This window comes from Meriones unguiculatus, chromosome 3 (genome assembly GCF_030254825.1).
Source record: "Meriones unguiculatus strain TT.TT164.6M chromosome 3, Bangor_MerUng_6.1, whole genome shotgun sequence".
In the NCBI taxonomy this organism is placed as follows: domain Eukaryota; kingdom Metazoa; phylum Chordata; class Mammalia; order Rodentia; family Muridae; genus Meriones; species Meriones unguiculatus.
This window is the reverse complement of record NC_083351.1, coordinates 165,415,706-165,430,293: the sequence shown is the minus strand read 5'-3', so window position 1 is coordinate 165,430,293 and position 14,588 is coordinate 165,415,706. Positions and strand designations below refer to the sequence as shown.

The window sequence follows — 14,588 nt, the reverse complement described above, 5'->3', positions numbered from 1 at the left end:
CGTGGGGAGGAAGATGACCGCGCGCGTGGTGCAGAGGAGGGCACAGGTGGGGCTGGGGATTGCTAGGATGAGGCGGCCCGGGGGACCCTGTCCGCCTCTGCTCCCGGAGCGCGCCGACGGGCGCCAAGCCGCGAAGCTGGGAGTGGGCTTCTGCAGAGGTGGTTTCAGCTGGCTCCCCGCTCATTTGCGGCCTTGGTTCCCGGTTGTCGCCCCGCCCGTGGGGGGAGGGGAAGGAGGCCGTGTCGGCGGAGGCAGAAGCGACGCAGATGCGAAAGTAGCGGCCTCCGGGCACCATTTCTGTGCCCGGAAACTGAATCCGGGGTTGAAGGTGGCAGCCGCTCCACTTGCCGGGTGCTCGGCGTCCCCCTCCCTCCTCTTCTCGGATTATCCCGAACACGTTCGGATACTAGGGCTATAACGTGCGTCTCCTTCGTCCTTTTTCTGCAGGCGATCTCCTGTTAACCAGGAATAAAAAGGACGTTTCAGTGCTTTGGAAATAGGTTTTTCTCCCCCCACTATTCTTTTGGAGAGGGTTTGGGGAGAAGAACGTAAGTTTCACTAGATAGTCTGGGTTTTGTTAGTGGACTCTGATCGAGGTTTTCCTGCTTAAGAACAGATTTTCTTCAGGTGTGCCTATGCTGCTTTGGGGCTGTAGGTCGTGTTAACAATTTTTACTCCCAAGATAGAACTGGTTTTAAAACAAAGCGCACACACAAACCAACCGAACAAACAAAAACATGAGGTGCCTTTGCCTTCTTAAAAACAAAACACGTGCACCAAAGCTGAATGAATCAAGGAAAATTGCCCCCTTCCCTCCGGGTATGATTGTCGTGCTATTTATTAACTTAACGTTTCTGGTTTTTAGATTCCAGACATCACACCTCATTCAATCCAAGTACCCAGATCGGGTAACCATTAACTGCAGTTAAAAGGACGAACTAGAATAGATGAGGATAGTAATTTCTTGTCCCAACTCCATATTTGGCAGTTAATGTAGCCTAGGCATGTGGACCAAAGTTTCTGAATAAACACTTGGCTTTGCCAAATCCAGTGTCCCCTTTATGGTCTTTAGGTTTGGGCCTGGTGTCAGGAGTCAGAGGCAGGTGGGTCTTTGAGTTCAAGCCCAGCCTGGTCTACATAGTGAGACCAGGACAGCCAAGGCTACATAGTGAGATCCTGTCTCAAAAAAACAAAGGTTTGGTTATTTTGGACCATAGGACTGAATTACGTGTTGTCCCTTTGTTACTGTTTTAGGTCATATGTTCCTGTGTCACCATCTGATAGCAGTGTATACAAATTATTTTGTTCTGAAAAATCAATTGTGAGAAGGGCTTCAAAATGCGTTTTGTGTTTTGTGATGATGGGTTAGGTTATTTTGTGTTCAGAACTGAGATAATGCAGGGTGTGGGCTCCTGATTTTAATCTCAGCACTTGGGAGGCAGAGGCAGGCCAATCTCCCAAGTTCAAGGCCAGCCTGGTTTACAGAGTGACTTCCAGGACAGCCGAGGCTACGCTCTGGAAACAAAACACAAACTAGAATTGAAATATTAGGGATGGGGAAAATAAGCTGCCAGAGGAGCAGCTAAAGAAGTCATTTGATGATTTAATACATTGACTTTGGCCAAGATCCTGCATTTTACGATGAAGGCAGCAGGGATACCTGGAGCATCTCAAGTACCCAGCTCCAGTCACCAGTCGCTGGGGGATGGGGAAGGCAGTTTCTTGCCCAGCTCTGGCCTGTGAACCTAGGGCAAATGTAACATCTAGACTACATGGCAGCGTAGTGACAGAGTAGTTGCATTGTTAGGCAAGTTCTGGTTTGGAGTAAATTGTTGGCATTGTTGGTAGCAGGTGATGTGTGGTAGCTTCGTTTGTATTAGAGATTAAAATACCAAAATTTCAGTACCTGTAACTGGAAATTTACAGACATTCAGGTACTCGTAGTGTCTTTAGATTCTTGACAGTAATTTGAATAATTTTTATTATTACTCATTATGAATATTAGAAGTTATTTTCTAAGTTGCCTAATTTTTTTCCCTACATTTTGAATGACATCCTTTCAACATTGACAGTGAAGCACAAATTGGAATGCTTCTGAACAGAAAGTGGGTGGAATTTAGCTGAACGTCTTGACCTGGTTACTACTCTTCACTGGTAGATGTGTGCCTAATTGTCCATAAAGCAAACCAATCTTTCTTTTCTAAACCCTTAGGAAAAGAATGCTTTTCCTGTTTTGGTTTGTTTTAATCATCTCATTTCTGGATATTTTATCCTGTCTTGTTACTGTACTAACTTTGGGAATATTTACTATATTGTTTTGCTGTCCTGTTATTTTTTTTTTCCCACGCAGCAGCTTAAAATACGCTGGAAGTTGGGTTTATATTTTATTTTTCATCTTAAGACAAGATTCTTGTATAGCTCATGCTAGCCTGGCATTTACTATGTCCTCGGCTGGCCTGGAATTTTTGGTATTCTCCTGCCTTTGCCTCCTTAATGCTGAGATTACAGGAACATGCCACCATGCTCAGCATGAAAATTGAACTGTAAAGTTTAAGGGCTTATTTTATTACTTTTAATTATGTATATGCACTTGTAAATATGTGTATAAAAGGAGTTAGATCCCCTGGAGCTGGAAGTGACGGACGGGCAGGTTGTGAGCTGCAGAATGGGTAGTGGGATTGTGCAAGGACAGTTTGCACTCTTAACTTCTCATGGAGCCATCTCTCTAGCATCTTTAGACCAGGCTGATCTTGTTTCCAGAGATTAGATTTGTTGTTGGAAATTTTGATCCATGAACCAGAGTGGTAGAGGAGCCCACGGAGCCTCATACCCACAAAATAATGTATTCACATCATGCTGCTGCTTCCTCCCCGTCTCTTGTTTTGGAGATTGGGTTTCTCCCAGCTGTCTGGAATTCACTCTCTAGACTAGGCTGGCCATGAATGAACTCCACCTGCCTCTCCCTCCCAAGTGCTGGGATCAAAGGTGTGTGCCACCATACCTAGCCCAAAGCAAATTTTCTTAAGTATAAATAATGAAAGCATCACGGTGGTGACATAAAATTCTTGTTTGGAACGAAGTAGGAGGAACCTTGATCTCCTTTAGTTCTAAGTATCAGTTTCATTTTTCTGCAAATGAATTTACTGCCCTCCCCATTCAGGGAGGTGAAGGAAGCAGGGCAGTCATCAAACTTGAAAGCATGAAGTGAGGCTGGCATGCTTGCCCTATGCCTGTGATTCCAGAGGCGGGGCAGGCACATCTATAGATGGGAGTTCCACAACAGACAGACCTTGTCTCAGGGTTGGGGGCAGCATATCCTTTTCTTTTTGTTTGTTTTTGAGACAGGGTTTCTCTGTGTAGCCTTGGCTGTCCTGGAGTCACTTTGTAGACCATCCTGGCCTCGAACTCACAGAGGTCCACCTGCCTGTGCTTTCCAGAGTGTTGGGAGTCACAGGTGTGGGCCATCACACCCTACTTTTTACGGTTGCTTTATCCATAACCTCCCTTGTATCTGCCAACTGGTTCTTGGATCCAAGGGCACCACAACAAATCTTTGTTCCTATTCTAAAACTGTGTGGATAGTATTGTAGTCATTGAAGTCTTTAAACAAAGACCTTCAGTAGCTTTGATAGTTACAGAGTTAAAATGGAGCTGGCATTTTAAAGTAGAATCTAGTCTTTGGGTCAGCGAAGATGGGCCTGGGCCTAAGTGTGAGCCCTGCAGAGAGAGTGGGAGCAAGCAGCCTGTGTGGAGGTAAGCTGAGGCTGAGCAAGGGTAGTCTTTGATAGCAGTGTCTGTAGAGAGGCTACAGCCTTCTGTTGGGGACATTCTTTCCATGAGTACAGTATGATATGTATAACCGTCCTAGGCAGATAGTTTTATTTTTCTGCATTTCCCCCTCCTTAACTAGGTATTTTGTTTTCTTGATCTTCTGTTCCAATAAGAAAGTATGATTTCTTCTCCACAAGTGCTTAGTTTTCCTATTCTCTCCAAGCATTGAAATAACCACCAAAGAATGACATGAAATTTCACGCAGCTAGTTGCAGTGAGTGAAGTTTTTGTGTTTTGAGGCTGTGAAGACTGAAGGGTGGTACTGAGGCTAGCGCTCAGTTGGTGGAGTTGTGCTTAAAGCTCCCCAGCTCTCCATAGACTGCATGGACTGATGCCCCACTCTAGTCTACCTTTCAGGCAGTGAAGGCTGGAGGGTCAGAACTTGAAGGTCATTCTGGGCTACATGACATCCCATGTCAAAAAAAGAAAAACAACAAAGGTCCCTGTTTTTGAAAATGTATGGGGCTACAAGTTGAAGTTGGAGGATTTTTAGATTTTTGAACTATGCATAGTATTGAACATCTCCAGTCTGAAAGCTGGAATGTTCTGAAATTTGAAACAGTTGCATTGGGAGTTATGGCTAGATATTTGTAGCTAAAATTTGATTTTTTTTTGAAGGGCCATTTTATCACTAACAATGGAACACGATCCTTAGTAAGACCTTGAGGAGAGGCCTTTAAGATAATCTCCGAAATTAATAAGAATTATTTTGCTTTGGATAACCCTGTCTTTTCTATTGTAATCTGCTCTAGTTTATTCTTTTGACTATTGCATACATTGCTTTCTTTTTTGTTGTTGTTGTTTTCCAGACAGGGTTTCTCTGTGTAGCTTTGGCTGTCCTGTACTCACTTTGTAGAACAGGCTCACAGAGATCCACCTGCCTCTCCTTATCTGGGTACTGAGATTACAGGTGTCTGCCACTGGGCCCTGCTTACATTGCTTTATTATAATGAAACCATAATTGCAAAAGATTTATTTAGTAGTATACAGTGTTCTGTCTACACACGAGAAGAGGGCATCAGAGTTCATTATAGATGGTTATGAGCCATCATAATGTTGCTGGGAATTGAACTCAGGACCTGTGGAAGAGCAGCCAGCACTCTTAACCTCTGAGCCATCTTTCCAGTCGTAATTTTAAATTTTATTCTGGTCTTTTCAAGTTCTTGTTTTATGGCTCTGTAGCCTTTGGCAGTATTAGAGACTTGCATTTGAATCATCAACCAGTTTCATGGTTTGTCCTTTGAAGACAGTGAAGTTTGGGGTTGCTCATTAGGATCTGTAGCACAAGCTTTTCTCTCTTAGTGTTGAACTGGGACGCAAACCTAGAACCTTGGGTCAGCTGTGGAAAGCACTTTCTTCCTGAGCTACAGCTCCTGGTCCCAAGGCCTTTCTCTTTGTGTATGTGTATGGGTGTTTTCACTGGCATGTGTGTCTGTGGACCACATGCATTCCTGGAGCCTGCAGGGGCCAGAAGATGGCTTCAGATCTGCTGGAACTGGCGTTGTATGTGATTATGAGCTGCCATGCGGATGCTGGGATCATTAGCCAGGCTTTGGAAGAGCAGCCAGTGAAGTTCTTAAGCACCAAGCCGTTTCTCCAGACTCAGTGTTGTTACTTTTTCTCGCCTTAGCTGACCATTCCAGCGTGTTTCTCCTACCTTTGTTTCCCATCTCAGCTTCCTCAGTCCACCTTTACTGAGTACTATTTTAGACTTTAGCTGTTAAGTATTAGTGTATCTATCAGAAGTATTACTAATGTATGTTCGTGCTTTGTTCCAGTGTCTGTATACCTAAGCATACTTCATAGCTATACTGAAAGTGGGTAGTTTTTAGCTTAGTGATGTTATGCGTGGCATGGTGCTTTTACCTAATCTCAGCCTTCAGGAATCCCGGGTAGAAGGACTGCTGTGAGTTCAAGGCCAGTCTTGATTAAAGTGAGTCTCTGTTGCAAAAAACCAGTAATGTTGACTAAATTTTCATTTCCCTCAATGATGTCGTTGGAGTCCAGGACCTCACACTAGGCAAGTTAGCTAAAATCCTTGGATTACTTTTGATCTTTATTCTAAAACCATATTTTCTTTTTCGCTCTTTTTAAGACACATCTCATTATGTAGATCAGGCTGCCACAGACTCCAAGAGTGCTGGTGGTAGAGGTGTGTGCCACCACACTAATCCGTCTGCCTTGTCTACATTTGTGCATGGGTGTTTTGCTTGCATGTCTGTGTACCACATGTGGATGCCTGGTGCCTTGGATCCCCTGAGACTGGAGCTGCCAGGTGGGTGCTGGGCATCAAATCCAGGTATGCTGGAAAAGCAGCCAGTGACGTTAACTGTTGAGCCATCTCTCCAGCCCCTAGAACTATATTTTCTAATCAGTAACATACCTGCTGACTGGTTTCCAGAAAGGGATGAAAACTGTAAAACAGTTGTAAGAATTTTACAATTACTACACCTCTGACATTTAGATGGTGTAGTAAAGCTATAGGCTGTAGATTTCGAACTCACCTTTAGAGAGAATATAACACAAAAAAATTGCATGGTGGGTCTGTGGTGGCAGTGATAGAGATGGAAGCAGCTTTCCAACTATGTGTGACTTTGACTTCTAGTTTCTGCTCTCTCCATGCTTCAATTATTTTCTAGTCTCCCATTAAATTTTATAACATAATTTCGATAACAAAACATACAGGGCTTCAGAGAGATGGCTCAGAAGTTAAAGACATTTCGGGTTTAATTCCCAGCATCCACATGATGGCTCACAACTTTACGTAACCCCAAATCAAGGGATCCCATGTCCTATTCTGATTCCATAGGTACCAGGCATGCATGTGGTATGCAGACAGACATTCGAACAAAACACTCATATAAATAAACCTACAAAAAGAAATACAGGGTGAACTCATGATTCTTCTGCCTCAGACTCCCAAGTGCTTTGTTTTGAGGCTTGAGCCACTAAACTTGGCTCACATACTCATTTCTGTACTATAGCTTTTTGTTTATTTTTTTGTTTTTTGAGACGGTTTCTCTGTGTAGCATTGGCTGTCCTGGATTCACTTTGTAGACCAGACTAGCCTTGAACCCACAGAGATCCTCATGCCTTTCCCTCTCAGAGTGCTGGAATTACAGGCATGCACCACCGCTCCTGGCTTCCTATGGCTCTTTTATTTATTTATTTTTTTAAAGCAAAGATTCTTGGATAGCATTGTCCACAATTGTAATTCTTGCGAAGGTGGATATTCTTTCTTTTAATTAATTAATTTTTATTTTGTGTACATGGGTGTTTAGGGTGTTTAGCTTGTATGTATGTCTGTGTGAGGGTGTCAGATCTTGGAGTTACAATTGTGAACTATCATGTGGGTTCTGGTAATTGCACCCATGTCCTGGAAGAACAACAGTCAGTGCTCTTAACCACTGAGCCATTTCTTCAGCCCCGGATATTCTTTTCTACACTGGTACTTTTTATTTTTCGTATTTTTGAGTGCATATCATAGTACTCAGTAACAAGACAGCCTAACATTTGATAAGTTCCAGGCCAATGAGGGATGCTGTGCTGTCTTTTTTAAAAAGTGGACAGTGCCTGGAGAATGGCACCTGAGTTTGTCTGGGGTCATGTACTGACACATGCGCATGTAAGAAAGTGCTCTTTAACTTAGCTGAAACTGCATTGCTTGGCTCTGCTGCTCTGTTGTAGTTTGTATTTTGTTCTGTTGTGCTTTGTCTGACAGTGTGGGGATGGAACTTGGGGCCAGCCTTGCACTTCGCTTGCCACTGACCTATGCCTCCAGTCAGCTTTGTAGCTGAAGTGTGGCACACAAGTCTTTCTGCTTAGGATCATCAGCCTCTTAAAGTGTGTTTGAGGAAAACTAGTGGCACCTGGAATTTGCTGTCTGCATCTGTTTCAGTAGGTATTTGTGAAAGCAAGTGTGACATCATATAAAATTTTAAGTAGATTGGGTCAACCGAAAGTGTAGGAGGACAGTTGCAGAGTAGAACAAAGTAGAACATTGAAGTCACTAGAACAGCACTTAACCAATGTGCTCCACCAGAGAACCTACCTACCTGACAGTTATGAAAAGTATCACATTGTGTTAGATTGTGGATGTCTTTGGCAGTAAACTTATCTAGTTGATTAAAGAAAACCTGCACTGAAATTTGTTAAAACAGGAATTCAGATAGCATTTTGATTTGCCTGATAGGCACGAAGATGTGTGGTTGGTTTTTGTTTTGTGTCTCTTCCCTCCTCCCATTGGTACTTTTTAAGTAAAAGGGGTTGGAGAGGTGACTTAGCAGTTAAAGAGTGCTTTCTCCTTTTCAGAGGCCCATTGCTACTCAGGATCATAGCCACCTGTGATCCACGCTCCAGGGTTTGAATCAGACACCCTCTTGTGGTCTCTGTGTGTACTTACATGTACATAATAAAAATAAAGTCCCTTTGAGGTGTGTGTGTGTTTTATTTGTTGCTCTACACACATCTTTTTGTACATAAGATTGAACCCAGGGGAATTTTTTTGGAGCAGCTGTTCTATGCCACAAGTTAGCTACTATCAGTCATAGTACTACCTTTTTTTTTTTTTTTTTAACCAAATAGTGTTTAGGACTTTCTTCATTGTGTGTGCATAGAAGTGGAGGTCAGAAGTCAGTTTTCTCCACTGTGTTGGTTCTGGGGAATCAAGCTTAGGTCAGGCCTTTACCTCCTGAGCCCTCTCACTGGCCCTCTCCCCTCCTCTTCCTTTTTTCATATATATTTTTATGTATATTGTATACCTGCTTGTATGTATATGTACCATGTGTTTGCTTGGTGCCTACACAAGTCAAAATAGGGTGTCTGGTGTCCTGGAACGTGGTTGTAAACCACTTTGTGGGTTCTGGGAACTCAATCTGGGTCTTCCACAAGAACAACAAGAGTTTTTAGCTGCTGAACCATCTCTCCAAGATGTATTTTTAATCATGTGTATTTGTGTATTGGCCTGTAGGTATATGCATGGGTAGCTTTGGGGCTAGAGGTTCAGATCCCTTGGAACTGGAGTGATAGATAGGCAGTCATGACCCATATCTATAGTCCGTTGCGCCTTATTCTTCATGTTGGTTATAGTTACACTGTTCTGAGGACTAAATGTATAAAGTAAATAATAAGCTGCATTAATAAATCTTTCCTTTTTATTTATTTAATGCATATGGGTGTTTTGGCTGCATGTGTATCTGTTCACTGTCTGTGTTCTGGTGCCCAAGGAGGCCAGAAGAGGCAGGCAGATGCCCTGGAATTGGAGTTATATGTTATGTGCCTTGATGTGGGTGCTGGGAAATGAACCTGGGTCCTCTGTTAGAACAGGCAATGCTCTTAACTGCTGAACCATCTCTCTAGCCCAGAAATTTATTTTCCTACTGCTAATAAATTTTTAATAAATGGTGTTAGTTTACTTTATTCTTGTTTATGTAAGATTTATTTCATGGTATTTTACAAAAATGACTTAATAGCTGTTTTTCTTGTGTTTTCTTCTCCAGCATTTGACATTGTGCAGCAAAGAAATGGTTATGGAGAAGCCCAGTCCGCTGCTTGTGGGGCGGGAGTTTGTGAGGCAATATTATACTTTGCTGAATAAAGCTCCTGAATATTTACACAGGTAAAATCGGGACATTACTTAGTATTCTCTGGGTATGGCGCATATTCTTGTCTCTTCTGTCTCTTTATAATATCTTTGTGAACAGAAAAAACGTGATATCTTAGTACCATAACACAGGTACTGTTAGCATATAGGCAGCCTGCTTCTGGGTTGTCTAGTAACCTATGATGGCATCATGCGTCACCCAGCAGGTGTGTGACAGACATGGCTCAGCTGCACATACAGAAGCTATAAAAGGACCAACCTGCTGCTTTGTCTTTCTTACATCCCTCTCTTGCTCACTCTGCCTTGCTTTCTTTCCTGGTTACCCCCTGCCATGTCTCTCTCCTTTCCTTTTCCTCTCTCTCTCTCTACTTCCATTTAATAAATCTCTTTCATGTAATATTTGTTGTGTCTGTGACATCATTTTTAAGTAAATACGAAGTTACACACACACAGTATTCCTTAGTATTTCATGTTTCGCTGTACTAATGTGGGGCTTGACTCATCACAAGATTCCAGTGAGCAATTAGATTGAACTAACCTTTTTAATTTTCATAGTGTCGAGAAATAGTACTACACCATTACTAAAGGATTTGAATTTCTCCTCATCTGAAAAGTAGTATTTCTTGCTGAGACTCTATTAGTATCTTGTTCACTATTTGGCAAGAGTTGAACATCTGTAAGCTTAAGTTTCCAGGGGTTGGAATGAAATGTGTGTAGCAGATACTTCTTGGTAAGTCCTGCTCTTCTGAGAGAAGTACTTGTGCAAGTGGAGGGTGAGTGAGACTCTTGAAAGGCACAGTCTTTCACGTTGTTGTCCATCATTGTCATGTTCTACGTTGTTGTCCGTCATTGTCACTTCCTTTGGAAAGGCCATTATTGACTCTTGTAGGTCTTTGGTAAACACTGTGAAAGTAGATTTTGCAGTTTATGCTGTTGGGTTGGGCATGTGTTATTATTGGCTCTTCTGCAAAATTTGGTGGGGTTTTGTATTTAGTGTTTGGTGAGTTCCCTTTCTGTGAATACGTTTTTTTTTTTTTTTTCATGTAAACTTTATGCTGGTCTTAGTGTAGGCACCGTGGTTATCTCATTTTTCATATTGTCAGCTGACAACCATCTGTGTAGTCCTGGCTGTCCTGTAACTCACTTTGTAGATCAGGCTGTCCTCAAATTCAGATCATGAACTGTCTCCTGAGTGCTAGGATTAAAGGCATTCACCACCACAATAAGGTATTCAACTAGTACTATAATTGTATTATTAACAGCTAGCAACATGGTACAGTGGGTAAAGAAATTTGCCAGGAAAGATTGATTTCTCTCTCTGGAACAGACATGAAGGTGGAAGGAGACTCTACACAAACATGATAAAGCTTCCATTAAAAGGTTGGAAGATGAGTCAGCAGTGAATAGTGCTTGTTTGTCTTGGAGAGACTTGAGATTGTTTGTGTGTGTGTGTGTGTGTGTGTGTGTGTGTGTGTGAAGGTGTCAGATCCCTTGGAATTGGTGTTACAGTGAGCTGCCATGTGGGTGCTGGGAATTGAACCCAGGTCCTTTGGAAGAGCAGACAGTGCTCCTAACAACTGGGCCATCTCTCCAGCTGGAGGCTTGACTTTGATTCCGTGTCCACATTTCAGCGCTGATATTCGCATTTATGAAGATGGATTTTTAAGAGTGTGTGTTTGTAGCATGTGCATAGGCATGTATGTAGGTGTCTGAGGAGGCTAAAGCAATCAGATTCCCCTGGAGCTAGAGTGATGTGACAGGTGGTATGAGCTGCCTGGTGTGGGTTGTTAAACTTTTGTGCCTCAGTTTGCCCATGAAACAGTAGCACTATTTAGTGTACGAATTTGTTGGGTTTAAAAGAGTTTGTATATGTCACTGAAATTATGCTTGGGACAGGAAGTTTGGACATGTTTGACTGCTAAGCAGATTCCCTTCATGTTAATTCTGCTTGCTCTGTAATGCTGGGGAAGATCTGATTTTATCATGTGCTAATAACATAAATCAGAAATGGGATGCTGAGATGATTATGACCTCTCACTTGGTCTTTGAATTAATTTCAGTTTGAAATACGTAAGCTGTTTAAGCTTTTGGAATTAGTAGCCACTTGGAGGTCATTGAGTAGAGTATTAAATAGGATGTCTGATTGTCAGACAAATCTGGACAACAGAATCTTTTTATCAGAAGAAAAAAAGATCAGTGAGTTACTAGAGTACTAACTGTACTTAGGATGCACTTTGACTTGTTCTTTCATTTATTTATTTATTTATTTAATGTTAATGGTGTGATAAGAATGACGTGAAATTTAGGCCAGTGAGCATCGGCCTTGTTACAAAGATATACTAAGGCTTCCATGGGCATTGACTCATTTCATCTTTATAGCAACTCCCTGAGGAGTAGTCAGATTCCTGCTTACTAAGGACCCTCTCTCTCTATCACCAGAATTCTAGTGGCTCCTCAGCTTTCCTGGCCATGACAGTGGTGATTTTAATTGCCAATACTTTTCCAGGTTTTATGGCAGGAATTCCTCCTATGTCCATGGTGGAGTGGATGCCAGTGGAAAGCCCCAGGAAGCAGTGTATGGCCAAAATGTAAGTCACAAATGATCTATTTTCACATGTATTTGAATTAAGATAAACTTTAAAAAGTAGCCCTTTTGGACTCGGTGGGTGTCTTTAGTGTGATCTTTTGCTGTGAGTTTTAGTATAAACATGTTGGGCTGTATTTGAAAGGAGAACATAGGAAAAAAAATTTTACACACAAGTAGTTGAAAGTATTTTGCATATTATAGAAATGTACAAAATAATCATCTTTATGACTTGATGGGAAAAGAGGTTGTTAGAGGATTTAGGGCTTCAGGTGGACTCCAGAATTGGGGTTTAGCAAACAGGAAGAAATATATAGAAAATGGCATCAGCAAACACCATAGTAAAGTAAAATTGGGTATAATGTCAAAAGGCAGTTGTAATGGTTTATGAGAATGACTAGCTGGTACAGAAATGAAGGGGAAAGCCATATAATTCCTAGACTACCACACAGTTCAAACCCACATTCTGATTTCTTATATAGAGGTGATGGTAGTCTGATTGTTAATACATAGTTTCTGGACTGGATCCAAACTAATGCAAAAAAAGGGAAGTAGTTGATCTTTTTGAGGTTGTGAGGAAATAAGCAATGTATATCTACTAATGTGTAGTTAATGTGATAGCACAAATTTTTATTTTCTTCACCCTTTTCTTATGTAAAGGACATACACCACAAAGTGTTATCTCTGAACTTCAGTGAATGTCATACCAAAATTCGTCATGTGGATGCTCACGCAACTTTAAGTGATGGCGTAGTTGTCCAGGTTATGGGATTGCTGTCTAACAGTGGACAGCCTGAGAGGAAGTTTATGCAAACCTTTGTTCTGGCTCCAGAAGTAAGTACCACACGTAGTTTGAATTTTGTGACTACCTGGTAATAGTTTGTCGAAATGCTTCCTGCAGATTTGAATTTACTTGTTGCTATTTTTTAAATTGATATTTTGAATTTTACTCACTTTTATGGATGTTTTGCCTTTATGTCTGTGCACCACATGCACAGCTGGTGTCCTTGAAGATCAGAAGAGGGCATTGGATGCCCTGGAATTGATGTTGGAGACAGTTGCCACTAGGTGCTCAGAATCAAACCCTGGTCCTTTAGAAGAACAGCTGGCACCCTTAATCCATGAACAATCTCTCTAGCCCTTTTAATTTCCTTCCTTTCTTCCTTCCTTCCTTCCTTCCTTCCTTCCTTCCTTCCTTCCTTTTCTTTCTTTTTATTATTGATTTATTATTTATACAATATTCTGGCCTGCATCTGTGCCTGCACGCCAGAAGAGGGCACCAGATCTCATAGATGGTTATGAGCCACTATGTGGTTGCTGAGAATTGAACTCAGGACCTTTAGAACAACAGCCAGTCCTCTTAACCTCTGAGCCATCTCTCCAGCCCTTAATTTAATTTCTTATTAATTAAATTTCCTAATTTCTATGTATGAGTGTTTTACCCTGAATGTATGGATGTGTGCCTGATGCTCATGGAGATGGGAGGTGTAGCGGATCCTCTAGAACTGGGGTTACAGATAGTTGTGAGCTGCCATGCTGAGAACTGAACCTGGGTCTTTGAAAGCAGCCTTTGTTCTTAACCACTAGGCCATGTGTCTCTTTAGTCTGCTTGCTGCTGTTTTTGAGAGATTTTATTAGGTGTATTGATACATCTTACTTGGAAATTGTACTTGTGTGCATTAAAGTTGGATCCTGAATTAAATGTGTAAGTGTTAAAAAACAAACCAGAGGATTGGGGTGGTATAGTCAGTGGTAGAACACTTGGCTTTGTGTTCAAGGCTCTGAGTTTGATCCCCAGGACCATAAGACAAAGGAACAAACCCATATCATTTTAGAAATATTAAATTGTATTTTTAAAGAGTTTTTTTTTATTGTAATAATTCCTTAGTTTTAGCATCTATTCTTACATAATGCTGGGCTTTGACATTTTCATATATGTGTGTGTTATGGGTTTTTTGTTTGGTTGGTTTGTTTTTCGAGACAGGGTTCCTTTATGTAGCCTTGGCTGTTCTGGACTCACTTTGTAGACCAGGCTGGCCTCGAACTCATAGTAATCCACCTGCCTCTTTTTTAAGATTTATCTATTTATTTGTTTGTTTATTTATTTGTTTGTTTGTTTTATGAATGCTCTGTTTCATGCATATCAGAATAGGGAATCAGATTCCATTACAGATGGTTGTGAGCCACTATATGGTTGCTGGGACTAGAACTCGGGTCCTCTGGAAGAGTAGTCAGTGCTCTTAACTGCTGGGCCATCTCTCCAGCCTCCTAGTTTGTTCTTCTAATACAATACCATGGATGTTTACAGTTGTTCGAGGATATTGTGGGTACTTCTATTCATGGGTATTTATGGCTATTTGTATGTTGTTTTTCTATAGGGATCTGTTCCAAATAAGTTTTATGTCCACAATGATATGTTTCGTTATGAAGATGAAGTATTTGGTGATTCTGAACCAGAACTTGATGAAGGTGAGCTTAGATTGAAGGGAAAAGGTTCTTGGTAGTTTCAATAGTATGAAACTTTTAGAAACATGCCATTTATTTTAACTGAATCAAACTCCATCTGTAGTT

The 14,588-nt window shown here is 41.5% G+C and overlaps 1 protein-coding gene across 7 annotated transcripts in view; it reads left to right on the top strand.

The window, feature by feature from the left end:
* The window catches only part of G3bp2 (G3BP stress granule assembly factor 2), a 72,897-nt gene that overhangs the window by 45,495 nt on the left and 12,814 nt on the right, over positions 1-14,588 (top strand). For all 7 annotated transcript variants that reach the window (XM_060380934.1, XM_021648640.2, XM_060380933.1 and 4 more), the window contains exons 2-5: positions 9,330-9,448; positions 11,940-12,021; positions 12,678-12,851; positions 14,396-14,486. In XM_060380934.1, the coding sequence (XP_060236917.1) occupies positions 9,354-9,448; positions 11,940-12,021; positions 12,678-12,851; positions 14,396-14,486 (442 nt within the window). In that variant the 5' untranslated portion in view covers positions 9,330-9,353. The remainder of the gene's footprint in view (positions 1-9,329; positions 9,449-11,939; positions 12,022-12,677; positions 12,852-14,395; positions 14,487-14,588) is intronic.